Genomic DNA, 27,350 nt, shown 5'->3' on the forward strand with positions numbered 1-27,350 from the left:
TGTTTTATTTTATTTTTATTTATTTCATTTCATTTCATTTCATTTTATTTTATTTTATTTTATTTTATTTTATGTTATTTCATTTTATTCTGTTTTATTTCATTTTTATTTTATTTTATTTTATTTATTTATTTATTTTAGACACTAGCATTTACTCACTTAATACAAGGCTTGCTTAATATTGGTAACTAGCTAATGAACAAAAATATAAAATAAGAGAAAAGAAGGAACAAAATAGGACAACGATACATTTTTAGAAGATGCATAAGTAAAAAGAGGAGGAAACTCTTAACATATCTGGGAAATATTTTATTTATTTTTGGCACATTACATGAAGATATTATACAATCCTACAAAAGGGCTACATACGCTACATTTGTGTTCTATATGTGTGGATACGCTACAAACGGTGATATACTTTGGAAAGGGAAAAAAAATGCAGTATTCACCTCATTTAATTTATTTTTACTCTATATTAAATCCCTTATGTCCTCATATGTTTTCCGTTTTATTCACTTTGGCTATCTCAATAAATCCTGGCTCCCTTCAGCCCCCTTTCAGTGTTCATGTCCTGCATTGGTCTCATATCCCAGGGTGTCTCCAAGGTGCTGGTGGGCGAAGAAGGCCCGGGCCATCTCATTGATGTGGTTGTAGGCGCCGATGGATCTGAAGTATTCAATGTAGTTCCAGAAGTCGGAGGTGGAGTAGGGCCAGTAAGGAACAGCTGGTGGTTCGTCATATGGAACTGAAGACACACAGCAGGTAAACTTATTCAATTCACTCTCAATGTGTACTGGTATATATCAAATTCTATAGTTATTCGTTTTATCTGCCTGATCAGTCAAAATATTGAAATCAGATTCAGAATCCAGCTTATTGCCAAGTCGGTCTTTTTTTTTACATACTAGGAATTTACCTTGGTGTTTCATGCAATACAGTAATCATGCAAGAGAAACTTAGAAGAACAGGAAATACTACACAAGTCAAAAAAACATAGATATAGAATAGTAAACAATATAAGTACATATAAAAAAACACTTAAAAACACACAATAAGCACAATATATCTGCTTTAAAATGAAAGAGATAAACCGTATTGTAAGTAGTAATGCTGTGCAGAAATGTGCAAAGGTTCACAGTATTGAGTCTAGATAGAATATATACAATGTACAGAGATAAAAGTCCAAAGGGCGTACGTAATTGTAACACAGAGAGACAGAAAAATTCCTGGGATGCTTTCACACAACGTGCAGAGAAGAGAAAGGTGTGAACATATTATGAAAAGAGATGAAGAGCGAGTTTTTCCACTCCAAAACGTGAGTCACACGTGATTTAAAAGTGGTACACGTGTTGTGAGCAGTATAACAACACCTACTAAAGTACTGTACTTAAATACAATTCTCAGGTACCTGTGCTTGAGTATGTCTATTTTATTTTACTTTAAACTCCATTACATTTTGGAGGCAAATATTGTACTTTTTTGCTCCACTACATTTAACTGACAACTTGAGGTACAGATTTAGATTATCAATGAAAAGTACAAATCAACTCATTAATAGGATGCATTATTAAAGATTAGGCTACCTATTAGTGTATAAAAGTAACTAGAATTAATTCAACCTTCACCAGCTTAAGTGATGAGCACATTAATGCATCATCAATTATGAGGTAATATATACAGTAAAAATTTGAATATTTGGATTTGACTCATAAGAAAGTATTTCTACATTGTGGTCTTGCTTCTTTTACTTTAAATCGGAGTACTTTCTCCACCACTGGTGGTGACTGCAATGCATTCTGGCCTTCTGAGGCTTCAGTTGTTGAAGTATATATGATGAATTTTACAATCTTGATCAAGCTTTGAAAATGTTTTTAGGAAATGATGGCATTTCTGGTCTTGGGACCGTTTAGTAGTCAGCATTAGTTAGTTTAGTCTCCAGGGTTCTCGGTTTTGTACAATATAAATATTACTATATATTACATGCAGTTTCTTTTCTTAAATCTAGACAATGTGTATATGAACACATTTTAAAATGCAATTTGCTTCATGTCTGGACCCCTATTCTCAAGCTTTGGATGCTTATCAGACTGTTCCATTTCACATCTCCATTATTTCTGTTAATTGTGAATTTGTGAATTGTGAATACATTTAATTTAATTTTATACGATCCCGATAAACTGACATCAGTACTATACTTTGCTTCTATGGCTGAGGCTTTTTTTTTTTTTTTTTTTTCCCAGCCATATCTCATTAAGAAAAATTATACCATCAGTCAAGAAAATGTGCAAGGGTGCTCTTTGTTTTTAAGATATTATACTAAAACAATAACCTTTTAAATGAGCTTTGGAAACTATTTTGATTTTGTACCATAATTTAAAAAATGGACATAATCTAAACTGAATTTACAAATACAGTTACTTCGGACTTTTATGTGTGCTTTTCAGTCGATGTCTTCAGTATAAGCATATTTTCTGTGTGTAAATGTGTTGATTACAGTAGAGAACAGGGGCAAAGCTTATTCATTTTTGGAAGTGCAAAAGATGGAACACTATAACATTGGAGGCATTTTGTTTGTTGCAAAATATTAAGGCATTTAAAAGGCGACGTGTTATTTATATACTGTACCTCCTTCTGGGATGACTCTGGCCTCTGTGAGCAGGAGAGAGAGAGAGTTAGAGAAAAAAATTAACATTCCTCAGCATTCCAAAGCTTCCCGTGCACAAAGACGGGATTCAAGTGCAGAAAACTGAAAACTGAGCTTCCTCCCAGAGGACTCCAGGATACCTGGTCCCTCTTCAAATATTATTGCTGACCATTTCACACACACACACAGCATAAAGAATTCATCCTCGGACAGAGTCCTCTTTGTTGCCCATGCAAATACAAATGCTCTCCTATGGATGATGCAATCACATCTGGGATCATACATGATTCTAAAACAGTATTTATATATCAGCTGTATCACCTCACCACTACATGCTTTTACTGTAACAAACTAAACTTCAGTTCCAGCATGCAAACTTTTGCCTTCATGAGATTAAACTCAGAATATAATATACAGATTAAAAAAAGACACTCACCACTGAGATGACAGGCAAAGAGGCAGAGGAGAACACTGAGCCAGACCAACAGCTTCATATTGCCCTAAGTACACAAGAATGCCTCTTAGTTTTAATCCAGTGTCCAGTCTATCAGTACAGTCTCCAGGTTTCTGTATTATAATGATTCTTAATTCCAAATAAAAACAAATCTTTCCTATAGTTAACCAACATTTTTCAAGAGTAAAATGACATTAAGATAATTACCTGTAAATGGTTTGTGAAGCCGTGCAGAGAGATGCTGCTGTTCAACTGCTGGTCAACTGTGGTCTGTGGTATGTGTGGAGCTCAGTGGAGGAAGAGCCAGTGGACCTCCACCACACACACACACACACACACACACACACGCACGCACACACACGCACGCACACACACATACCCAGATTATGCTTTATTTACACAGAGAAGTCCTTCCTTGATATTTCCAGGTGATCTTTCCACACATTCTTTTTCTCCCCATAGGTGCACATGTTGCCCTCCCACTGTAATAATGCCACACGAATTCGCACCCTAACCTGAGAATTAACTTATTAGTGCATATTAAAGAAAACAGACATACTAGTTTTAAGGCTGACTTTTGACTATAGATTGCTGAGCACACATTGCGTAAGCATCAGAGTAGGGATCTACACAGTGTAACTTTTCTGCCCTTAATCAATAAACTGTCATTGTCTGACTTGCTCAATAATCATGTTGAAACTCTCTGAAAAAAACTGCTTAAATGATATTCCACTGTAACTTTTTTCTTCCCCACAGTAACTGGAACTTTTGGATATCCCACTTGGGTCAGAAAATTACATGTACCTCTTATCTTCGCATTGTTGCTGACTTATAATCAGTACAGTGCTCACCAGATAAACAAAAAATAAGGCGCAACCAAATGGTCTGCTTAATGAATACAGCTTTAATATACACATAACTCACCCGCTTGTTTTATTGCCATCACCACAAATGTGCTTGTTTTATTGCAACACTATGTAAAACATTATTTCTCATAATGTAACACGTCCTACTAGAATATCACAATACAAGAAATAATGAGTAACTTCATTGAATAATGGAGTTTTGTGGGTTTTACAAATTCCATTTCCTTCTTCTTTAAAGCAATTTTAAAATATAAAAATATATTTTAAAAGATCTTAAATGTTTTCATATCTGTAACACAGCAGATTAAACTATTTTTTTTGTCAGGGTTATGTGGAACAGTTACAACACCAGACCCGGATAATGATGGATAAACACATGAAATCAGAGTAAAAATTTGTTAATCCAGTATTCAGCCCTGCCTCATCTGAGTGCTGTAGGAGTCTCCATGATCCCTAGTTATCCTTGCAGCCCTTCTGATCTGTGGGCTTCATCCTATACAGGTCGATCCCTTCCTTCACCATCAGGTCTTTGGCGTAACTCACGGTCTCGTAAGGCAGGAAGCGTGACCGCCCGAGGATCCAGGCGTAGTCGACGTGGAAAATGTAGAGGATGTTCACACAGGAGTACACGACGGACAGGCTGGTGTAGTCAGTGGTCAGAATCCAGTAAGGGCTGTAGGGAGTAACTGGGAGAGAAAGTCACATTTACTTTTTTTTTGGATTAAGGTTTTAACTGTTTCAGAACATTCCCTTTCAGAATACAGCATAACTAAATGACAGTATCATCTGCATACAGATGAAAGAGAACAGCATGTAACTACACAGGAGTCCATAGCCATGTTAATACCTCTGTAAGGCTGCACGTAGGCACAGGGGTGCCTTGGGCTAACTGCTATGTGAACTCTGTCAACTTAACAGCTGCAGTAGTGATGTCATTCTAAAGTTAGCTGAAAAAGAACATAAACATCTCCTGCTAATAAGATTGACTGGAATAGACGATGAGATTTCACAGATGGAGAGACAGGCTCATTGTTGTTGAAATTACAAATGTACCAAGGCTGCTGCATCATGTGTCAGCCGATATATCATCATTCATGAGGTATGTGAGCTCTTTTAGCAGGATGAGCTCAAATAAGCTCAGTGACGAGTGGAAAGTGCAAAAAAGTAACTCTATTTCTGTTTGATTTTCTGTCTTCTTGTACAAAAATTAAAGAACTATATAATGGTTTTATTATTAGAATTATCTTAAACACTTGACTCCTTTTTTACAATAAAAAACAAGACAAAACAATGAGAAAGAAGAATGATAGAAAGAGGAAGACAACAGCAAAAATGACAGAAACAAAACACATCAAGAGGGAGAAGATGAAGAAGAGCACTTACAATATGAGAAGCTGACTCCGAGTTTGGCAGGTTCTCTCATGTCGGGAATCACTGCTGTCCCTTCTGCGACCCTCACCTTGTCTTTACTGAGAGACAGAGAAACAGTTGATTTTATTAAACTAATATGAGGGATACACTAAGTCAGCAAAAGTGCACGCTAAATGTTCAAGTGAGGATTAGTGAAAATGAAAAGATTAGAAAAACAAGATTAGCAAAAAAGAAAATTTTTGTAACCGCCTGTTCAGGGTCAAGGGGGGGGGGGGCTGGAGCCGATCCCAGCAGACATTGAACGAGAAGTGAAAAGGTTCATTTTCATTAAGAACAATTACAAAAAGTTGCCTCCAGCAGCTAAAATGCTTTCTGTATGATCAGGGCTTTCGTCCTTTCTTCTTTGAGTTAGCTTCTAACTGCAGCTAGCTGCTTTTTAAATCTCCTGCAGTGGGCTGCATACATAGCGTGTCATCAAAACATCACATCCGTCATGCCCTTGTTCCCAATCTGCAAGCTGTACCGTTTCTACAGACACCGCTTTGGCACTGTTACAACTTCCACTGCTGGCTTAAAAGCGAGACCACTCTGTCCCCCCATTTCATGATCGTAAGTGTTAAACAGAACGGCGAGGCAGGATAACGGCAAAATTAGCCTAAATCGTGTGTCTTTTGACTGTGAGAGGAAGCTGGAAACAACCCATGCTAACAAGGAAAGAACATGCAAACTCCACACATAAGGGCCCAAGCCGGCCAGTGGGTATGAACCCGCTGAGGCAACAGTGCTAACCACTGCACACTGTGCTGCACATAGGTTAGCAAAAAATGACAATAACAATTCAAGTCAGCCAATAACACACTATCACAGCAATCAGACAGAATTATCGTCCACCATCTCCCAGCATACAGAGGGTTTTGTCTACAGTGCGTAGAGTCTTTCCTCTGTTTGATAATAAGCATACTCTACCCTGAGGTGTGTCACCATCAGGCCCTCAGTCATCTGCTCAGAGTCCACATAACTAATAATTAATTACATAACATAATTAGTACCCATTGTGTGTTATTATGGTGATCTAATCGACACATGAGCATCAAAGTTTGGGTGTTTCCTATCCTCTCTGATGAAGAGGCTGTTGACCCTTGACCCTGATGACGTCAATAAAATGCTTGTGACAAGGTTTGGTTTAAGAAAAACTGTGTTACTTTGAGTTAATCTTGCTTTATTTATGGCAGTTTTCAACTATTTTACAAGAGTGTTTCCCAAAATATCAAACTGTACCTTTAACAGAGCAGATAGAGAGAAAAATTGAAGTCAGATGGAAAAGATGTACGAGACTACTGGGTTTGTTTTCCAGACAGATTCGCTGACACTAAACAAATGATCACACAAGCCAAAATCAATAATAAATATCCCTCAGTACTCACTAGAACTGAGAGTTCAGCACCCGGATGGTTCCATCTCTCCTTACAGCATAGTTGGCCTCGATGCACTTTCCTCTCTCAAAGGAAGCGGGCAGCTTCTCGATCTCATACCACCTGCCCAGATACTGTTAACAGACAGGTTTCATTAGCTCTGTGTAGTTCAGTTCATAGTAAGTGTATGAATGAATGTATCTATGTGTGTTTACCTGCTGGAGGTTGAAGTTGGGCTGCACCTTGGGAGTGGGACAGGGACCCCAGTGATAGGTCTGTGCTGACACCAGAGGGAGCAGCAGGAAGAGGAGGTAGACTGCGGACATGGTTCCTTCAGGAGAGGAAGGAAGGCTACAGAAGCTGAAATTATCAAGCAGTGGAAGAGGTACCCAGGTCTTTCAGTACTTTGTTACAAGAGGAAATCCTGCATTTAAAAATTTAGTAAATAAAGCATTGTTAATATCGTAATGTCAGTCTGAAAAGCAAATCAAGTTATTCAATAAATGTAGCTCAGTATAAAGTAGGGCATAGTTAGTAGAGTAAATATTTTACCTAGAAAGTAATGTAGGGTTTGAGTAAACTTTGAGTTGTTGGGTTTAATGATGAGCTTGATTTAACTACTTTTTTGTATAGGAACATATGGGTTGATGCAAAAATGTAGTGTGCTGTGATCTGCTGATAGATTGTCTTTTTTTAATGGTCTAATTTGTATTATTTGCATGTTATTTTGGATTAAATGGTAAGTTAAGTATTTTTCAACCTGGACTCTATTTTCCCTTGTTTCTGTGTCTAAGTGACTCATGGAAACAACAATTTCTGCAGCAGCGAAACAGATTGTAATGTAGTTACTCAGAGCATGCTCACACCGTCAGTGGGTGTCCACTAAAAGTGATTGTTTTTGCCACTGACAGGCTCAGAGTGTTATTCTAAGTGTCTGACAACATTATGGAAAGGATCCCGACTGAGAAAGACCTTTTAGTTAAAGAGTAAAATCCTTTTTGTTTAACCAGAAACAGCCTTGAAATCACAATCGCCAAACCCACCAGACTCCATTGAAATTGTCAGTAATTTAGAGTGTTGCAGGAATGAATCCTAAACCTAGAAAGGAGTTAGCATTTCTGTCCTTCCAGTTTTCTTGTCTTTAAGTCATTGAGCTTGTTTTTAATGGGTTTTGGTTAGATGCCTGAAATTATGCCTGTGGTTAACTCAAGCTTAAGAGATGTTCATGTTTTGTCCTACAACAAAACATCAGTGAATACTCCACTTGTTTATTATGAAGCTTTTGTGTGTCTTAAAAAAGACTGTTGCTAACAAAAGACTACATGAGCCTATAACACGTCATCACACTGAACAAGGCTTTACAGTCTCGTAATGATGGGGAGGTGAAAGCCATGCAACCATGGTGAAGTTCATTTATAGCCTAATGTTAGCTTTTAATTTTGGTGATTGAATTTAGGCTTCAGAAATAATAAAGGTGGTGTTTATCTGTGAAGATTATCTTGCTGAACAAAATCCAGTGAAAAAGGCCACTGGCTTTTTGACGAGGTAACCAGGGCGATGCTAACTTCCATACTGGCCTACAGAAAAACAGCACTGCAGCATGTCACAGAGGCAGCATATTTTCATATTGTACTAGCAATATGAGTCTGTCAGAGCGAAACAAGTTCTTTTAGTGGACATAAACTGACAATGTGAACATGACCTGAGCGATTACGCTGCAGCCCTGTCACTCAATAATGAAATAGAATAAAAACATGGGGAAATAGGGTCCAGCACAAAAATATTTCTAACACTTATATAACAATAATAATATAGATTTCAACCAAGCAATCAGAGACAAATGATTGAGTTTTTTCATAATGTTGTCAGGTCGTAGCAAGCTGTGTGTGAATAGACCTGGATGTGTATTTGCTTTTCTCTGCAGGTCGTAATTATTTCATGGTTAAGTGTTAAACAACAGAACCGTACAGCCCTCTTGGTTACAGTCTAACTGCAGTCTGTGGAGGGTGTTGGCATGCTACATTTCTTCTTCTGTTGTTCCCTATAGAGATGTAAAGTGGTTGAATGGCTGTTCATGGTTTTGTGAAATAAGATAGCGGTGAAAAACATGCCAGAAGACTCTCTTTATCTTTCTCTCTCTGTTATTGCTGCAGCTGAGTGTCACCTTTTCTTTTGTGCCTTTACAAAACATCACATGTTGAATCACCTGTTCTTCTGGTTTTCATGTAACAGCTATACCTACAGAGCAATAGGCGTCTTTTCAGTAGGAGAAACTACTGTGTACTAATAACAAACATTATATTTAATAGTTTCTCAATGGATTTAATCTTGATGTAAAAGCTTTACCATATTTTTAAAAAACAAAAATGTATCCTGTAAATTCTACATTTGAGCGTAATTCAGCCATGACATGAAGCTTTCTTACCTCAGGTGTACGAGGGTTAAAGATGTCAGGTGGAGGCTGCAGCTGCTGAAACTGTCTGAGCTTTCTGTGCAAACACAGACTGAGAGTGTGTTCACGTTCACGTAACGTCACTCCCACAGCACGAGGCAGCTTGTTAACATAATTGTCATCATGCGCACATTCCCACGTTGTGAAAATGCAGACAGTGTGAGAAGGGTTAAAAGTTGATTGGTGTAGTTCCCAGCACGCTTTTATTTTTAAGAACACTCTTGTTTACTGCTTCATTATTATAATGAACATGAATTCTAAATGTTTTATAATGTACATATTTATTTATTTGTTTGTGTCAAAGTTACCACAGGTATGATTTAATGTGTTTACAGCAACTCTGAGATTACTAATCAAAACTTAGATTTCAAAAACCCATATAGTATGCCATTAAAAATTATTATTATAAAGTGATAGCATGGAATGTCACAAAAAAATGCCACACAATGTGTAAAAAAAAAAAAAAGACAAAAAATGTCATGATATGGTATGTCATTAAAAAAGTAATTATATAGTATGCAATAAAAACACATCATAGTATTGTATGCTGTTAAAAATGTCATATAAAGGTCATAGTACTGTACATAAAAATCATTAAAAAGTCATGGTGCCATAAAAAATTATAAACTCATAGCACAGTACAAAGTCAAGCATAAAAATTTCTTAAAAAGAGTCAGTAAAGTATACCATTTAAATGCCATAAAAAGGCATAGTATATTATGCGATTTAAAAATTGTCATGTCATTGTCATAGTATCCTATGCCAATAAAAATGTAACAGTATAGTATGCCATAAAAATTCATAAAAATGTCACAGTCTAACCCTAACCCTAACCCATTGAAAAAAACACAAAAGAAATATATAGTATGTCATAAAACAAAGTCATAAATATGCCATAAAAGCTAGTGTGACATAAAAGATATTAAAACATGAAAGTTTACCCTAAAAAAATCATTGAGTTATAATATAGTATGCCATAAAAATTTATTCAAATGTCATAGTATATTATGCCAAAAGAATTCATAGCAAAAATGTAAGCGCATAATTTAGTATGCCATGAAAAATCATAAAATTGCATAATATACTATGTCATAAAATTAATGAAAGTATAGTATAGCCAATAAAAAAGTAATGAGAAATAAATAGTATAGTGTATCATAAGAATTTCATGAAAGTACCATAGTTTATTATGACATAAAAAAAAATCATAAAATGCCAGTTTAGTTTGGTATAACAAATTATTTAAAAATGTCATAGTATATTATGCTATAAAAATTTAGAAAAATGTCATACCATGTCATGCCAGAAAAATCCTAAAAAGCTCATATTATAGGATGCCATAAAAAATCATTAAAATCTTATTGTATATATTGTATGGCATTAAAGATGATTAAAATGTCATAGTACATTATGCCAAAAATAGAAAAACGTGATAGTGCTGAGTGCCATGAAAATATAATCAAAAATGTTATCGTATTTTCTAGCATAAAAAATCAGTGTCATAGTACTGTAGTGTACAGTATGTCATAAGTGTCATTTTTTTAGTATGCCACTAAAAAATCATTAAAAAAGAATGCCATAAAAATTAAGTCAGTTAATTAAGCCATAAAAATATAAAAATGTAGTATAGTTTAGTATATCATGCACGATTTTTCATAAAAATGTTATAGCATATAATAGTCATAAAAAGACATTGTACTGTATGTAATATAATATGCTAGTACAATGTCAATTGATCATAAAGTATGTTATAACGATGCCATAGTGTAGTTTTCCATTAAAAAATCATAGTATAGTGTGCCATAATTTTTTTAAATGTCATGTAGCTTACTTATTTTTGTTAGTGTTTGCACTAAATCAATGTTGACTTTCCAGTAAAGCTTGAACAGATAAGCTAAGTTCCAAATACGTGTACAATTTGGCAAAGATTAAGAACACAGTGTCTTTTATTCCCTCCAGATGTTTGTAGGATATAAAACAATGAGACCAAACACACACGAGAGTCTAATAAAGATTATTTATTTCCAGTGTTTGTTGAGGGAGGGCATTGCACCCATGTTTATTTGTACACAGGTGAGATGTTCACTGTTCAGAAAACATTGTCTCATGCAGTTATAACTGTTGTTTTTTTCTTCTCCCAGGGTTTAAGCGCCCATGCACCCGAAAAATACAGAGGAGGGAAAAATGAAGTCAACCTATAAATGTAACACAGACACTAACATACATTTGAATGCTCTGATGTTGACGTGAGTTTAAACTAAAAACAGGAAAAGACCCCACAACAACAAAAAACATCTCTGGAATGCCTGTGAGATTCTTTTCTCCTAAAAATGTTTTGTCAACTGTCGGTAAAAACAGTTTTTAAAAAAAGGGAAAAAAAGAGGCACTTTTTCTTTTCGAGATAAAAACAATGTGTAAAAACATACTTTTTTTGGACTATAACTGGACAAAGTTTGGAAATAAACTACTGTACCAAGCATTACATACTATAGTATCAGCATTTCATTACTGTTTTTTTCAGTCTTTATTTGATAAAACTATAATAATCTTCCAGTCCATCAAGCTAATATCTGGCTGTTGTGACTTGTGCTGTGAAAAAAGAAACTTCCCACAGCACGCAGCTCAGAAAGCAGCCCTCAGTTACATCCACATACTTCAAGTACAGGCAAAATAAAAACATACATATTGTTTTGAATTGACAATATTGTCACAAGCAACTAGTGTTAGTCCAGAGAGAGTAATACATTCTTCATACCGCTTATAATAGGAAGAACTGATCCATGATTCCTTAAAATAAATCCTCCTCCTGCATTCAGTAACAGTCACGTTGACCCCGTTACTTTTCATTAGTGCTGTAAAACATTCCAGAGTCCGTTTCCTGTCCCACTGACACAACCTATCGACAGCAAAGTCACATTCTTGCGTTTGCAGGGTTCGATGTTGCAGGAGGAAGTCCGAGTTTTGTCCGTGTCTGTTCCAGTATGGCCAACAAGTCAGTGGAATTACACACATAAACATCTCTTCAGCATTATTCCAGTAACAATCACATAAGCCTATACACAGTATGTACAGTAGATACATAAAGTATACTTTGTAGAAAAAATATTGTGCAGTAACCTTAGCTAAAATACCCACATTCGTACATTTACGCATTCATTCAGTTTTTTTTAATTCCTTACAAACACACCAGACAAGCCCGCTCTTGCCGTCGTCACAGATACTGGTAGAACCGTGAGCGGACGACTTGCGCCCCAGACAGTTTGTGTGGGTGAGCGTCCGCCCCGAGGCTGGATTTGTTTTTGCCCTGCAGCCCGCTACCATTAACGTGCTCCCCCGCTAGCGGCTGCGCGGCCGATGACGCAGAAGTCGGAGCTGCGTCCTGGGCTTCTGGACGATCGTCCTCAGGAACTGCTTTGGGTGCGACCTCAACGCTTGAATCGGAGCCCCTGCTCCGCTCTCTAGCGATCCAGTCCCGGATGGAGAAGTCCTGAGAGGAACACCTGGGCTTGAGGCGGTCCAGAGCTGACAGTTCAGCCGCCTGGTCCACCCCGCCCTGCTCCCTCCAGTCGTTGATGACCGCCAGCTCTGCGAAGTCTCTCTGTCCGCCCATGGTGTGCCTTCGGCGGATGTTCTTCTTCTTCCCACGAGCGTCTGAACCTCGGTTCTTTTGGGTGAACATGTCGTCGGCAGATGTGCGTAACCTGAATTTGAGCCGCTCTGTGATCTTAAGGTGCCAGGCTGGTTCAGGACGCTCCGACTCGCTGCGTGAGGATGAGCTGAGGCTGCTCGTGGACCGCCCTTTCTTCATCACTTCCAGCACTCGAGAGAGACGCGTTGAGGACTCCGCTCTCCCTTCTCCACGCTCCCCACTGCCGGCAACACCCTCCACTGATGACTCACTGTCTGTTTTCTGTCTGAGGGACCACCTTCTGGAGAGGGTGTCACACTCAATCATCCTGTGTGTCGGGAAAAGCCGCCGCGCTTCCATTTTTGGTGTGGTGCTCCCCTCAGCTCCTCCACCTCCTCTTTGTTCAGCCTTTTCCAGACTCTGCTCTGGGCAGGGTGTAGACTGGCTGCTGCCACCGCCCGGGGCAAAAACAGGAAAGTCGCTCTCACTGTCCGTCTCCATGGGTCGTCCCTCGCTAATGAGCTCGCTGCGTTCGTCATCTGCCTCCTCCCCACCCTGCAGCTCCGGGCTGAGTGCGCTGGACTCCGCTCCGGTCAAGAAGGTGATGGAAGAAGTGGTGGAGTAGTCAGAGGTGATGGAGCTCACTTCTGCACCGGCAGACGCCCCTGGACCTGCTGCCAGTCCGACAATCACTCCTGCAGGAAGATCAGGGGCTGCTCCGGTCCNCGCTGGACTCCGCTCCGGTCAAGAAGGTGATGGAAGAAGTGGTGGAGTAGTCAGAAGTGGAGTGCGCTGGACTCCGCTCCGGTCAAGAAGGTGATGGAAGAAGTGGTGGAGTAGTCAGAAGTGATGGAGCTCACTTCTGCACCGGCAGACGCCCCTGGACCTGCTGCCAGTCCGACAATCACTCCTGCAGGAAGATCAGGGGCTGCTCCAGTCCACTTCTTCGGTCTTGATCGGGACACAGATGCTCCAGAGCTCATGGTCCCAAGGTCTGAGGTGTTTTCATCCAGCTGGGACGGGGGATCCGACAGGGAGGACTTCGCCTGAGGAGCAGTTTGGTAGCCAGGGATATTTGGGGATGGGGAGGGGACAGGCGAGGGGTGTCTGGGTGGAGTCTTGTCCTTCAGGAATAAGGAGTTTCTATGCTCTCTCTTGACTTTAGGTGTGAGCTCCACATTTCTCCCGTTCTCTTTCCTCTCCTCTGCTCGCACTGGTTGCTTTGCGTTGGGTTTTGCATTGGGGCTGGGGCGAGTCTCTCTCTGCACCTCAGTCTGGAGGCCGTGGTGGTTCGGCTTCTGGCTGGGGATTTCCTTCTTGGGGAACACAGCATCCAGATCGTCATCTGAGCTGCTAGGCTGCGGCTTCTCCTTTGACTTCTTTCTTTTGCGACTGGCTGCAGCAAAGATGGAGGAGACCAGGAGCTCTCGGCTGCACTGGTCCTTCCCTGAGCCCCAGGAACCCTGCAGAGAGGGAGAGACAGGGAGGAGGACAATGAGTATTTCTGATGCTGATGAACAAAACGGAACAAGAGAACAAAAACCCTTCACCACTGCCTGGACACTTAAACCTGTACTTCACCTGCTCCCATGAAGCACCACAAACCAGAAGAAGTGGACAGAGAGAGGAACATTAACAGGCGTCACAAACAGGGAGCACAGTTTTATTGTCATGCCAGCCTTAAAGCAGAAGCAGGAGAAGCAGCAGCACAGCATGAACTGAAGCATCCCTGCATGAGCCTGAGCTCTGACATGACTGGCTTATAAGATGGAGGAAAGCAGCCACATAACAACAGCGCAGTGATGAAAGGGACCTGCTTCTGCTGATGACACAATCTCAAGTATTACTTTTCTTTCTCATAGCGAGGAACTGCATAATCCTGAACTTCTCAGCCTCTAGTTTGATGTGTCATGATGCAGAAAAAGAGGCTGTGGCTCACTGGATGTACAGTCGGCTTTGTCTGGTTAGACCTGACAGACTACTCATGAACCTAAACGGTCGGTTCACCCAAATAAAAAAGAACATACTTTCTCTCGCAGCTCTTGTGGTATCTACCACTGCAGATAGTTTTGGTTTTATTCATCTGAGTTTGGAGATACCCATGTCTGCCTCCACCCTGATACTAAGGATTTGAACTAAGTATGATTTGTGGTGCTCACACCTTTGAGATATTACATTTCAAAAATTCAACAGAAACATTTTTCCTAAGAAACAACACCCTGGTTTCTGTCAACAGCTTTTATTGGGACTATTTCCAACAGTCTTGAGAGCTCATTGCACGCCACACTGCCAGATGAGTTTTAATAAAATCTTAGCTGAAATCTGTTGTGAACTGTACAATATCACATTTTAGGCATGTTACATTGTATGATGAATGCCTAGTGAACTACAGCACTATGATATAAATAGAAAAACACAGACAAAGCATCAGCTTGCTGCAAATATCTGCATCCCTGTCATGACTTAAAAATGAAAAAACATTTACAATATCATGTTCATTTCATGCAAAATTTCAGTAAGGATGAGGACAATTTTGGTCTACTGTTTCAGACAGTGAGAGATGTTGCTGCTGACTTTCTTAAATGCATTTCTTCTATTACTTGTGTGCAGCACAAATTAATTTTTATCCCTCTCTATCAGGGTGGATACAGAAAAATGGGATATCTATCCAAGCTGGGCAGTGAAACCATTTGCAACAAGACATACCACAAGAGGTGTTTTTTTCTGATTTGGGGGAAACAAGTATTTAAAGCAGACTTTGAAACATTTATTTGGCGCTGATCTTGACTGGAGGTGGAGGCGATCTTTCCTGCTCGGCACCTACCTCCTGTCATCCTACACTACCAGTGGCCTGAGAGGGTGAACACTGGGCGCACGCACACTCACCTTTGATTTAGCTGAGTCACTAGTCGGTGAATCTGTGGGTAAAGAGAAAGAAGAGAGAGACACGTTAGATGATTTTACAGCACAGATCAACACATGTATGAGGTGCAACATGGGAAAATGAATCAGGGAGAAAAAAAGGAGAAGAGAACAATGTTGATGAGAAGGATCACATGGAGTAAAAATACAGAACTGACAAGACAAGTGAGCAAACACACGAGCAGACAACGGGCCATGCTTCACACAGGGACAGATGAGCTCTACGTTACACTCAGGTCCACATCTACATGGCATGTGACGTTCTTCCCCAACACACCAGAACATCGCGTCCACGTCAGGTAAAGATCGTTCTAATCTTTCCTCAAGTTTCAGAGTGATACTGAGTGCAACTTCAGCGACGAACACAACGAGTACATTTAACAGCAGCTGAACAGCGAGGCGGATGATGCTCCATGCAACACAGGATGGTGAGGGATATCCAGGGATGCAGACATGAACCTTATTTAATGTGACTGGACATTTAGTGCCGGCTAAAACCAAAAAGATATTGTGGTATTTACAGACGATATCAATGGTGATGCTCTTAAGCTGAACTGACGAAGCAATGTGAGGTGACAGTGACACAAGTTACACGGTGATGACAGAGACGGCTATGGAAGAAACCAAAATAATGACACAAGTGACAGGGGGGTCACAGAGGGGCTAGCTATATGAGAAGAGAGGACACTACATGAGAAAGAGAGTGTCAGCAAGGAAAACCTATAATCAGTCCTCACCTGCTCTGTAATCACATCTACTCATATCATCCATCTAGCTTAAAATTTGTTTGTTTGGGTGACATAGCCAAGCCCCCCTATACACCCCTTGCAATACAGATGATGGCACAATATGCAAGTGCACACTGACTGGTGACGTAGAAACCATACCATGCTATCTCTCCTGTTGGCAAGCTTGCGAGACAGTGAGGAGAGACAGCGGAGAGCCTTTCAGACAGTAGCACCGGCCTGTGTTAGGTATACTCTGATAGAAAACCCGGACACTGCACAGTACCGTGTAGCCGCTTCGCTTCCCCTTTTTTCATCACGGTTTCTTTCCTGAATTCTTTTGTGTTTTTTCTCTCTTTGGCATTTTCTGGCACTTAAAACAACTGCGGGTTCCTGCAGACTAGGCAGCTACACTGGGGGCAACAATCCTCCTTCTTCCTACAGTTCCAGCTGTCCATCACGGACATTATAGAGTCCATCAGTGTCATCATGGTGTGATAGACGCCTCCCACTTGGCCTGTGTCAAGATCAGTATGTGTGAATGCTGGGAAAGCCTTTAGGACACCCGACAGAGCCTCACTAGAGACAGAGGAATCAGAGGTCGCCTTTCACTGTAAAAACATCTATTTCTGATGTGGGAAAGAACATGCCTTATTAGTGCAACAGTAGGGAGGATAAAGGGAGGGAGGCAACACAGCCCAGGTGTGGAGTTTGATTATAACGAGGTAGTAAGGGGCAGAGGGGTGATCAAAAACGAAAAAGGACGTCTAAGTATTAAAAAGGTAACTTAAGTATTTTTCAACCTGGACCTTATTTTCCCATGTTTTTGTGTCTAAGTGACAAGTGGAAACAGCAATTTTTGAAACTGTTTATTAGACACAAAAACATGGGAAAATAGGATCTGAGTTGAAAAACACCAAAGTCACCCTTTAAAGGACGAATAAATACCTAAGAGGGGGGATAAATCTCTTACAGCAAATGAAGAAGCGAGACAATTTATTGCATCCTTTCAACTTCAGTCATGCAAATAAATTGCCTACTGAAACCCACACAGGCATTTGGACTCATGGTTAGCCATAGACATTTCTATCTAGTGGCAACAGCCAAAGACAGCCTCGGGAAGAAGCAGCGTTATCATCAACAGTTACTAGATTACACACCGGTCCCTCTTTGACCACAGCGCTCAGCAGAGAAAGGGTAGAGAAAGGTTAACCCACCAAAGAGTTGGTCTGCCAAAGGCAGCGTGTTACCTGATACTTCACCCTGCGATGTGCCCGTACGGCCGATATTGGTGAGCAGGTGGTCGATGTTGGGGACGGGCTGAGACTCCACCGCGCTCTCCTCGTGTGACACAGTCTGAAAGGAGCAGATGTAGCTCAGTTAGGAGCAGATTCATGAGGACATTTTAGAGAAATGTGCAGCACTAAAGGCCAAAAACACAGTACAAGTTTTTCAACAAGCTGTTCTACTAATCCTCCATTGTGAAATGTGTCTAACATCGCCTGAATATTAAACCAATAAAAGTTTTCTTTGTATTTCAGCAACAGAAAGAACTGAACGGCTGCAGTACATGAGATAAGATAAAACTTGATTGATCCCGAGGGAAATTGCTGTGCAGCAGCTGCAATACAAAGTGGGCAGACTACAAATATAAAAGTCTTAGATAACATTAACAATTAAATGCAAATAAGGTGCAAATCCAAAATATACACAAAGTCAAAGTCTTTTAAACAAGATGGTCAGTTCACTGTAGTGCTGGAGATTGCGGACCACCTCTAGATTGGCCTTAAACACTGTTTTTTGGTTGATTTTTTATGTCTGAATTAATTGCGAGGACAGAGCCGGGAGGAAATAATTGAATGGCAGTGATGCCTGTACCCACCACTGGATCTTCGTTTCCATCTTCAGTGAAAAACCAGTCGTACTAGAGGAAAGAAAAATATTTAAAGTTTAGTTTTTGTGTTTAACATGTGAAAAAATTGGTTTACTATCTTTAATAGAAGTTAAAGCTCTGATGCTCACATTTTGAATGAGGGCCTCCACTATCCTGTACTGATCTGGCATGTGTGTCACCATGTGGGTCATGTTGTCCTCTGTGGTGCGCACCAGAGTGGGACCGAACACGATGGCCAGGTTCCTTGGTTCCATCTTAACAAACGAGTGACCGAGTTTTAATTTGTAATTTCTATGATCAAAACTTAAAAGTTCATGAAGAGTTCTCGAAGTTACACACCTTATTCTTCTCTGAGTTTTCTGCCACAGTTTTGAGATGAGCCGAGAGGAACTTGAGGGTCTCGTAATGATGATCTGGCAACTCATGAAGCTGTGAGTAGATGGAGGCGAAACAGAGATGTTAGGTGGAGACACAAAGAAACACAAAACTGAATTCTCATTGGATTTTTTTCTAAATATTTTTTATTGCATTTCATACAGATTTCATTAGCATGGTGTGAACATGTTAAAAAAAAGAAAGAAAAAAAAACAATTTAAGTAATAAAGATAATATACAAGAAAAATGGGAATTTATAGAACACAAAAGGAAAAGGTAATTAATTGTCAAAGAAACTCACCAGCCTCTTGAGCACTTTGAGTCGCTCCACTGGGTCCTCTGTTCTGTTGGCGTCTATAAAATCTGCGTACTTTTCTGTAGGCAGAAATAAAAAATCTGGTTAAGGACTGGAAATTTGAGGTGCTACTCAAAGTCAAGGAAGGATCATAAAATCCTAAAAAAAATTCAATTATGTGTTCCCTGAATGCTACGAAGGAGTCTTGCCTCTGTAGGACCCATCTAAGAAGGACCTGTCAAACTGAGGAAGCATCTTTGACTTTGAGAAGCCCCAACAGTCAACATTTTACTGACTTGTATTTCTCTATTTTGGCCACTAGATGGCATGCAAAGCCTGAGAAAAAAGCAACTTACCATTGGTGAACAACGGCTCTGGAAGTTTTCGGAAGAAGGACTTGAGTAAACTGCTGATCACATTGAGGTCCCTCCATTTCTGTAAAACATGATAATATGGTATGATAATGATGCAAGACATGTTTATTCAACATGCAGGATGATTTAAAGGTCACATAAATGTGTCACATCCACTATCACGGTGCTGTAGCTTTGACTACTGCACCACCATTAGCAGGTTGTGATCTTGACAATCCAGAAATGTAGGATTTAATGTTGGCTTTTCCTGTCTGTTGCTTTGGATGCCCAAAAAAATAGTTTTAAAGGCTGCGAAATGACACATCACTGGCAGGTATTCGGTGTGGAGATCTGTTCTGTGTGCAAACATCTACATAAAACTGCAGCCTTAAAAATATCTCAGCCTTGCATCTATCCAAACACATTAAGGACAGCACAGTGGAACGTGAAACTCCAAGGTGAGTTTAATTAAAGCAACACCGATCGATAAAGTGCCACTCACATCGTCCTGGATATCGATATCGTTCATGCCCTTGTTATTGAGCTCCTCCTGCATGTTGGAGATGGCTGCGTTGTTTCCTGGGACTCTGTAGATGCCTGTGTACTCCAACCCCCTCTCCTCCACCAGCTTACAGCACACCTCCACGATCAGAGGCACAAACTAGAGGACAAATGCAGATAACGATTAGCTCATTGGACGTGCAGGGATGCTATTACGGTCTGTTCAAGATCAGAAACAGATGAACTTATTAAAGAAATGCATTACAGTAACATATAAGAAAGAAATTTAAAAACTTTTTCAATGACTTTTCAAGGACCCATACCCCCACTTGCCCAGTATTTTCTAACACATCAGACTCAAACTCTATTCAAACATAATTTCAGCTAGCGGGCATACATGGACATGGGAAGAAAATGAAGAAACATACGTAATGGTAAATAAAATGTTATGTTACATTACGTGGGAGGTTATCATTTAAGATTACTGTAACAATTTTAAAACACACAACAAAATTCCATGACTTCTCCAGGCCAGGACAATGTGACTGGGATTTCCATGACTGTTCCAGGTTTTCCATGACCAAAATTATTAAATTTTCTCCACAAAGTGTTTTTATGTTTTACTACAAATAAAATCAGTACAAACCTTGTTGGTCTGTGCAGGAGGACAGTCGTCCAGCCTCACTCCAAACGTGACTCCAGGAGACGGCTTCTTCTCGAAAGGTTTCCTCATCAGCCCCGGGATGCCTTTTCTCCATGTCCCTTTATCCTTGGGAGGGCTGGTGTCATCTGCAAACACAGTGCAACATAGAGTACAGTGAGAATGACGTTTTATTTTATTTTTTTACGTTTAGAATGTAATTTCTTTTCTTGCAAAAGACATAAAATGCTAAGAATAAACAAACTTACATTAAATGGAAATTGTTTCTTTTCCTACCTTTGTGCATGTTCTTCTTCTCCTGCTCAGGTTTGGGTGTGAGTGGACTTGTTGCTTTGGTCTCTCCTTTACCTCCCAGCAGCGTCTGTCTGATGCTCAGTGACTGGCGTGAAGGTTTGGGTGATGGCTCCGTCTTGCTGCCTGTCGGACTGGGAACATAAATCACAAATTCAACTTCCCTGTCAGTAACTTATCCAGCACTGTGTCAAGTTCTCCTAAAGTGTGAGGACCTCCTTCCTCTCCCCACCTACTCTCCCCTCCTCCCCTCCCCTCCCCACTTACCTCATCAAGGTGTTGTACTCCTTGATCTTCCTGCTGATGAGGTCATGGCTCGTGAAGGCCGCGTTCTAAAAAAAGAAAGAAAAAGGAAGGAAGGAAGGAAGGAAAGGGGAGCAGAGCAGAGGACACAATAGGTGATAGTTAAGGCATCAGGTGCAACAGTTCCCTTCACACCCCCACACCCCTAACAGGCCATAACGGGTCTCCTGCTGCTATCAGGTGACACAGGTAAGACTATTGGACGTCATAGTATGGATAGCGTGGTTAGGTTGTAAAAAGAGGGGGAAGGAGCGGCTTAAATTTCTAACTGGGGGAGATGTGCCTATTTTAAGACACAGTGGGGCATATAGCAAGAAATATACACTGTATCCTCTCATTATATGCTATATGATATTACATTTGTGATATTGTGAATGTCAACAGGAAAGGCTATGCAATGTATCACATTAAAACAAAGGGCCTCATACAAGAACATTTCCTCATCCTAAATCTCCTTTTTCCGATGAGGTTTACTCATATAAATCGCTTGTTTTAACCTGAGGTGTGCCACCTGTTCATGAGGATGTGTGTGTTTGTGAGATTTAATCATTCTTCGGGCTGCAACTAACAATTATTTTTATTACTGACGAATCTGCCAATTACGTTAGGTCTATAAAACGTCGAGAAACAGTGGAAAAATGCTGAACACAATTTCACAAAAGCCCAAGTTGACTTATTTATTATTATTTTTCCAAACCACAAAGATATGCAAGGGCGTGACGCGTCACATAGGCGGGGCCGAGCGGGGTTTTTACCTGCTACACAGATGCCGTCTTTGTGGCTTGTGGTTGCTGCCAGCTTCACTCTGTGCGTATTTATTTTTGCCAGGTGATAATGCAGCTTGTTATGCTGGTTTTGGAAGTGTACTGACTTTATTAACTGTTACTGGAATACTTCAGTTTTAACAACAGGATGCATTGATTGAATTGATTTATGTTAATGCGAATGTAAAAACACCCACAAGGTTGCTCTGCTGCATCTGGTACAGGAAAGTATGTATTTTATTTTTATTTTTTATATTTTGGGGGGACATTTTTTGCCTTTGTTTCAATAGACAGCTGAAGGACAGAAAAGAGGGGAGAGGGGGGGCTCAGGTCATACCAGGTGAGCTGCCCAGGGCACCCCATGGAGTATTTCAAATGTTTTTTAACAGACCGTACTTTTGTACTATTGTACTTTTTTACCTTTTATAGGGCCGAAGAGCCATGCACAGAGAAAAAAACAATAGACCAGCCAGACAGCATTAAACAGTGCAGTGCCCACCTGGGCAAGCATGACTTCTGTGCTGTGGGCATGCTGCGGCAGGCGTGTCGTGCCGCGTTCGTAGCCCATGTATTTTGGCCGTTTGACAAAGAAAATAATATTCATATTTGAGAGGTTGATTGATCAAAAATTGCTATTAAAGTCTTCCTGTTCCACTCAGTTTGTGGGCAAGTTTCATTCACAAAAAAAGGATTTCACACTGCGGAACTTCAGGTCCCCCTTTCGGATATCAGCCGATGAAATTGATGAAATTTAGCAACATCAGTCGTGCTATATCAGGACTCCAAACAATAGAGAATATTACAGCGGCCACTGACTGTTCTGTGGCAGTTACAGACACAAAGAAGGACTGGTGCTTAAAAAAAGTAGGTCATGATGACTTGGGAGGAGGCGAAGAGGATGTGACAGTCATTGTAGGGCAATAGGACATGTATTCAGTAGGTGATGTCACACTGTTAGGTGTGTTGTAACAGAGGATGTACACCTGGACAGCGCAGTACATGGAGACTCCAAGGCAGCTGTCCTAGTGTGAACTACTGAGGTGTAAATGCCAGAAAAATCATGAAATACAGAAAGAAAAAGATGCTGCTGTATCGCTCAGTAAATTGTTAAGCCGTAACAATACTGATGCTGTGGTGAACAAGTTTATTTTAGCTGTTTTCACCATATTCAAATTACCTTAATTATCAAAGTCATTCAGATTGAGGCATTGCAATTATTTTCCCCTGTGGAGACTCATACACTGAATTAAGTTTGTACGTACTTGTACTCTTATATCACTTGCAGGTGCCACTTAGGAATTAATGGAGCATGCATCATGCAAGAACCACTGATTCTTACCTCCTCATCCAGGTTGCTGCTCTCCTGTATGACTCTGATCCAGGCCAGCATGTCCTCGCGGTCCTCAGCCTGGAACAGGTACTCGCAGTCCGACGTGGTCAGCCGCAGCACGTTTTTACGCTTTGTGTCGCTGTATGAGATGTCAATCAGACAGGCCTTGATGCTGATAGGCAGGGGCTCGTCCACTGCTTGGCAGTTGGCATGAGCCTGTCCCTCCTTTTTGTCTTTATATAGGCAGAGGTAGTGGCCTCTCAACACGGCGTACATCTGTTTCCACGGTCGCATACCTCCTCCGACGCGCTGCAGAAATAGGTCATGAGAAGGAGACGAGTTTTACAAAGCAAAATGGAGGGAATTAAACTGTAAGCTTTCTGTAAATGTTCCTATTGTTGGCATCATAACTCTAATCGCTGCCTTGGGGGCAGTGAGACCTCATACAAAGAGGTCAAAGGCAGCTGTGAGTTCAAACTGGTCCAACAGGTGAAACGTACAGCACAGCATAACACAGCCAGACAAAGCTATACTCTGGAAACAAGGGCAGCCCTGCTTCTGTTTACAAACCGAGTTGTTCAGTAGGTCACGATGTGCTTTCTCTGTCAGTGTGTGAGTTATATGATGGCTTTGTAAGTAGAGACGGTCCACACCTTGCCCTTGTCTGTGCTGAGCTGCTTGAAATGCAGCAAACCCTCCTTGGTGGCGTCGCAGAAGACGTCGGATGTAGAATCCCTCCTGGACCCTGAATCGTCTGATGATCTGTCCACCCCCTGTGACGGATAAAAAAACATAACATTAAGCCAAAAGTGTTTTTGTTAATGGAAACCTTTTATGCTTATCCTTATGTTCTGTCATACATGTTGGATGTTCATATTTAACATGGTCAAAGTTTTTTTTTAATTTTGAGACAAGCTGACTTCAATTTTTGACAGATTTCTTTATGGTCATCTTCTCTAGGTATGCTACTCTAAGTGTATAGATTATGTAGCCTACAATACTACATGTAGCGACATGCTATAACAGCAGGGAAACATGTAATCTTGGTTGCCGATATTGTTTATTTCACATCATATTCCTGCAGGTACATGTCCAGTTGTGTTTAGAAGCTTCTATTGGTGATTTTTAACGGGAAAAAGTACTACTGTACACAGGTATTTTCCGGCTGCAAGTACACTGCTACATGTAGCCACATGCTAACATCAGGGAAACATGTAATCTTGGTCACCGATTATGTTCATTTCTCGCTGATTTCGCATCATATTCCTGCTGGAGCATGTCCACTTGTAATAATTTTGATTTAGGAGCCTTTATTTGTGACTTTTTACTGTACACAGCACCACTATTCTCTGTTACAATCATTCCATGACTGCAATGATGGTGCAAAGACGCTGAGATGGGGAAGACCTGCAAGGACAGAGGGTGAATACAGGTGTTCCAGCACAGACGGAATGAGGAAAATAAAGAGTTTTTTGAATATTACAGCATGTAAATATGTTTGTGTAGAAACCCAAAATACAAGTATGAACCTGAAAATGAGCACAATCGGTTCCCTTTCAAGAAATTAAAATATGGAGAGAAAGAGTGATGCTTGTGGACAAAAGCTTTTCATTTTTAAAATCTAGGATGGTGCAGCGATCATCAGTGTAAGACAATGGTTGCACTGGCCAACTTGAAAGTTCATCAGTTAATAATTCAAGGATATATACAAGCTGACGTAAATACAGATACAAATAGACTTTGATTACCTAATGCTGCTTTTACAGCCGTCCCTATTTTTCATTATAAATTCACATTTCACTTGGAGAAGTTTTATCTTCAGGGTGTGAACTAATGAGCTGATAAACGTTCAAACAGGAAATGCTGATAAACCCGTCGTAGCGGGTGAGCTCATTTGGCACTAGACAACTCATGCTTGATAAAAAATGACTGAACTCACCTTCCGCAGACTTTTCAGACCAGGTATTAAGGACCTCCTACATGGAAGAGAAGAGGTTGTTTATAAATTTACACAAGGGGTACTTTTTTGCTACTATCAAACCCACTAGCAGCTAGTAAATACACTGTTTTGGGTATAACTTACCCTCTGCTTTCTTCCCGGTAGTTATCCAGGCCTTCATCATATGACTTGGACCGCTCTGTTTTAGAACCAGAATCTGACTCAATAATTGTGAGACGGAGAGAATCTATTAAGAGAGGGTTAAAATAATTATTTGTAACAGCTCATAACCTGAACTGGCAAGTTCAGTGAAAGTCACAGGCCCAATTTTGCTGCTTTGACATGAACATACCTTGGTCATGTGACAACTGGCGTCGAATGAGAGGGGACGGAGAGGTGGGGCTGGGTGGGATGGTGGTGATGATGGGCGTTGTAGATATAACAGCTGAGGCAGGAATGTGTGTGCTGTCCTGATCAGTACTGGGACTAGATGGTTCATCTGAGGACAAAGACAAACGTATTTAGTCAGAGAGCAAGAAATCACATGGCCAAATTCACAATGAATAGATTGCCACCGCTGATAGCACCATGAATTACTCATCACTTGCAACCACTATCTGCCCCGTCTCAAGGTCCAGTTCACAAAAGATATTGTGCTGATGTAACTGCAGCGCAAACATACCAATAAGGAATTTTAATGTGACAGAGTCTGGGTGTGACACTCGTTATGAATGCGTTTCAGTTACCACCAACTCTCCGAAGACGCTAATAATTTCACTCTTGCATGTGACAGTTAGCGTTGATCTTTGTGAATTAGTCTATTTTTGGCAATGACGCTAATTTGCATAGAAAGGGGCCAATTTCGTACCTCATTGACATAAGTGCAAATACCACAGGAGAACCGAGACGCTATTTGTGTGGCAGCGCAGTTAGGGGCACATTTCACCCTTTGTGGTTACTTTGAGAACTACACCGTTTATTTTTGCCTTATTTGTGCAGGTTTAGCGGCTGCAAAAGCCACGGTCCTTTTGTGATTTTGCCCCTGAGCACTTCAGGTTGGAACTGTTAGTTAAACTCCTCCCCCAAACAGTGACTGTCCAATTAATCCAATCCAATTTAAAGAGTTTGAAGGGCATCTCTTTGAGAATATTTTGAAACCAAAAACACAAGCGCAGAAGTGTAAGCAAAAGATTAAACTGTGTGTCTATCTGCATGTTTATAAGCTGAAAGGGTTAGCATATTCGCTTACTAGCTTCCCACCAACATTAGCAAGCAAGCGTTACTTCTGAAGCCATTGACAGATCATTACCTGGCTAACTACATTAGTTTGTGGTGGTCACAAATACCAGATCCACTGTGTGGTCACCTGAAGCTGAACTTCTATAATACAGAAGTTCAATCTTTCTATAACTATATCTTTCTATAACTTTGGCATATAATCAGCTGCATTTTGCAACAGGAAACATCATCCTGTAAATTAAATCATCTAAAGACAAAGTCTAATTCACCTCTGCTATCTCTACTTGAATAAACATTTCAGCAGACAGCCATAAAGCGCTGTGATAAGGGTGCATGGGGCTAAAAGCTAAGTGATGCAGACAGAGACGCAGTCAGACAGCATATACGCATTTCTGTTCCGATAAGCACGTACACACCTTTCCTTTTAAATACACACATGCAGGATAGTCAGCTAACATTACATCATCACAGACACACCACTGTGTCAGAGCGTCTGATATGCAATATCAGCAGGATGGCAAGCCCTAAAAACAAATGAAGAGACCTGTACCATGAATCATATCTGTAATTGTAGTGATGCAGGAGGGCAGGTGAAACCTAATGAAGAACTACCAACATTAGCACTCTTTTTAGAGCTAAGTAGAGCACGTCATATTTATGAAACCCCACACTGCCTCTATTATAAAATAATCATTACAATTAAGAAAGAATAAGAGTAAATTATAGCTGCTGCGCAGCGATGGGTCGGGTCCGGGCATTTTTAGGCAATTCTGAGCAACAAGGAGAAGAATTGGAAGACATTTAGGAATTTAGCAACACAACCTGCCTTTTGCATCAGCTGGGGCTTGAACTCACAACCTCTGAGACTAAGAATCAACTTCTATCTCACTGAGCTAATTAGTCAGTGACAATTCATGTGTAGCTTCACAAA

The 27,350-nt window shown here is 40.4% G+C and overlaps 3 protein-coding genes across 7 annotated transcripts in view; all 3 read right to left on the reverse strand.

Moving 5' to 3' along the window:
* Positions 1-294: 294 nt before the first annotated feature.
* On the reverse strand, positions 295-3,461 carry otos (otospiralin). Its single transcript, XM_050056633.1, has 4 exons — positions 3,306-3,461; positions 3,081-3,144; positions 2,626-2,649; positions 295-745 (listed from the first exon to the last, which is right to left on the reverse strand). The coding sequence occupies exons 2-4, from the start codon at positions 3,136-3,138 to the stop codon at positions 558-560; spliced, it is 270 nt and encodes an 89-aa protein (XP_049912590.1). The 5' UTR covers positions 3,139-3,144; positions 3,306-3,461; the 3' UTR covers positions 295-557.
* A 521-nt stretch (positions 3,462-3,982) lies between these two features.
* Positions 3,983-9,289, reverse strand: apodb (apolipoprotein Db). 3 transcript variants are annotated; one of them, XM_050056630.1, is made up of 5 exons: positions 9,173-9,289; positions 6,963-7,078; positions 6,760-6,881; positions 5,348-5,433; positions 3,983-4,650 (listed from the first exon to the last, which is right to left on the reverse strand). In XM_050056630.1, exons 2-5 carry the CDS (start codon positions 7,071-7,073, stop codon positions 4,418-4,420), a joined length of 552 nt encoding a protein of 183 aa, XP_049912587.1. In that variant the 5' UTR covers positions 7,074-7,078; positions 9,173-9,289; the 3' UTR covers positions 3,983-4,417. The 3 variants fall into 3 exon arrangements, with proteins under 3 accessions (XP_049912587.1, XP_049912586.1, XP_049912588.1); XM_050056629.1 differs by having other exon boundaries at positions 6,963-7,107; positions 9,173-9,261; XM_050056631.1 differs by having other exon boundaries at positions 6,963-7,098; positions 9,173-9,243.
* A 2,297-nt stretch (positions 9,290-11,586) lies between these two features.
* The window catches only part of LOC126397681 (rho GTPase-activating protein 21-like), a 108,303-nt gene continuing 92,539 nt past the window's right edge, over positions 11,587-27,350 (reverse strand). For all 3 annotated transcript variants that reach the window (XM_050056611.1, XM_050056609.1, XM_050056610.1), the window contains 18 exons: positions 25,533-25,679; positions 25,325-25,427; positions 25,181-25,217; positions 23,895-24,014; positions 23,251-23,550; positions 21,112-21,176; positions 20,830-20,978; positions 20,539-20,681; positions 19,894-20,052; positions 19,395-19,473; positions 19,045-19,118; positions 18,708-18,797; positions 18,497-18,622; positions 18,357-18,398; positions 17,725-17,830; positions 15,714-15,745; positions 13,714-14,290; positions 11,587-13,498 (listed from right to left, as the gene is read on the reverse strand). In XM_050056611.1, the coding sequence (XP_049912568.1) occupies positions 12,411-13,498; positions 13,714-14,290; positions 15,714-15,745; positions 17,725-17,830; positions 18,357-18,398; positions 18,497-18,622; positions 18,708-18,797; positions 19,045-19,118; positions 19,395-19,473; positions 19,894-20,052; positions 20,539-20,681; positions 20,830-20,978; positions 21,112-21,176; positions 23,251-23,550; positions 23,895-24,014; positions 25,181-25,217; positions 25,325-25,427; positions 25,533-25,679 (3,437 nt within the window). In that variant the 3' untranslated portion in view covers positions 11,587-12,410. The remainder of the gene's footprint in view (positions 13,499-13,713; positions 14,291-15,713; positions 15,746-17,724; positions 17,831-18,356; positions 18,399-18,496; positions 18,623-18,707; positions 18,798-19,044; positions 19,119-19,394; positions 19,474-19,893; positions 20,053-20,538; positions 20,682-20,829; positions 20,979-21,111; positions 21,177-23,250; positions 23,551-23,894; positions 24,015-25,180; positions 25,218-25,324; positions 25,428-25,532; positions 25,680-27,350) is intronic.

Source organism: Epinephelus moara, chromosome 11 (assembly GCF_006386435.1).
Source record: "Epinephelus moara isolate mb chromosome 11, YSFRI_EMoa_1.0, whole genome shotgun sequence".
Taxonomy (NCBI): Eukaryota; Metazoa; Chordata; class Actinopteri; order Perciformes; family Serranidae; genus Epinephelus; species Epinephelus moara.

Excerpts from the sequence above, each read along its gene's own strand:
- otos (XM_050056633.1), bottom strand. The coding sequence starts at position 3,138 with ATGAAGCTGTTGGTCTGGCTCAGTGTTCTCCTCTGCCTCTTTGCCTGT. Across the intron at positions 2,650-3,080 it reads CTTTGCCTGTCATCTCAGTG|AGGCCAGAGTCATCCCAGAA; the intron begins GTGAGTGTCTTT and ends TCCTGCTCACAG. Across the intron at positions 746-2,625 it reads CAGAGTCATCCCAGAAGGAG|TTCCATATGACGAACCACCA; the intron begins GTACAGTATATA and ends GTGTGTCTTCAG.
- apodb (XM_050056630.1), bottom strand. The coding sequence starts at position 7,073 with ATGTCCGCAGTCTACCTCCTCTTCCTGCTGCTCCCTCTGGTGTCAGCA. Across the intron at positions 6,882-6,962 it reads CCAACTTCAACCTCCAGCAG|TATCTGGGCAGGTGGTATGA; the intron begins GTAAACACACAT and ends GTCTGTTAACAG. Across the intron at positions 4,651-5,347 it reads CGGAGTCAGCTTCTCATATT|TTACTCCCTACAGCCCTTAC; the intron begins GTAAGTGCTCTT and ends TTTCTCTCCCAG.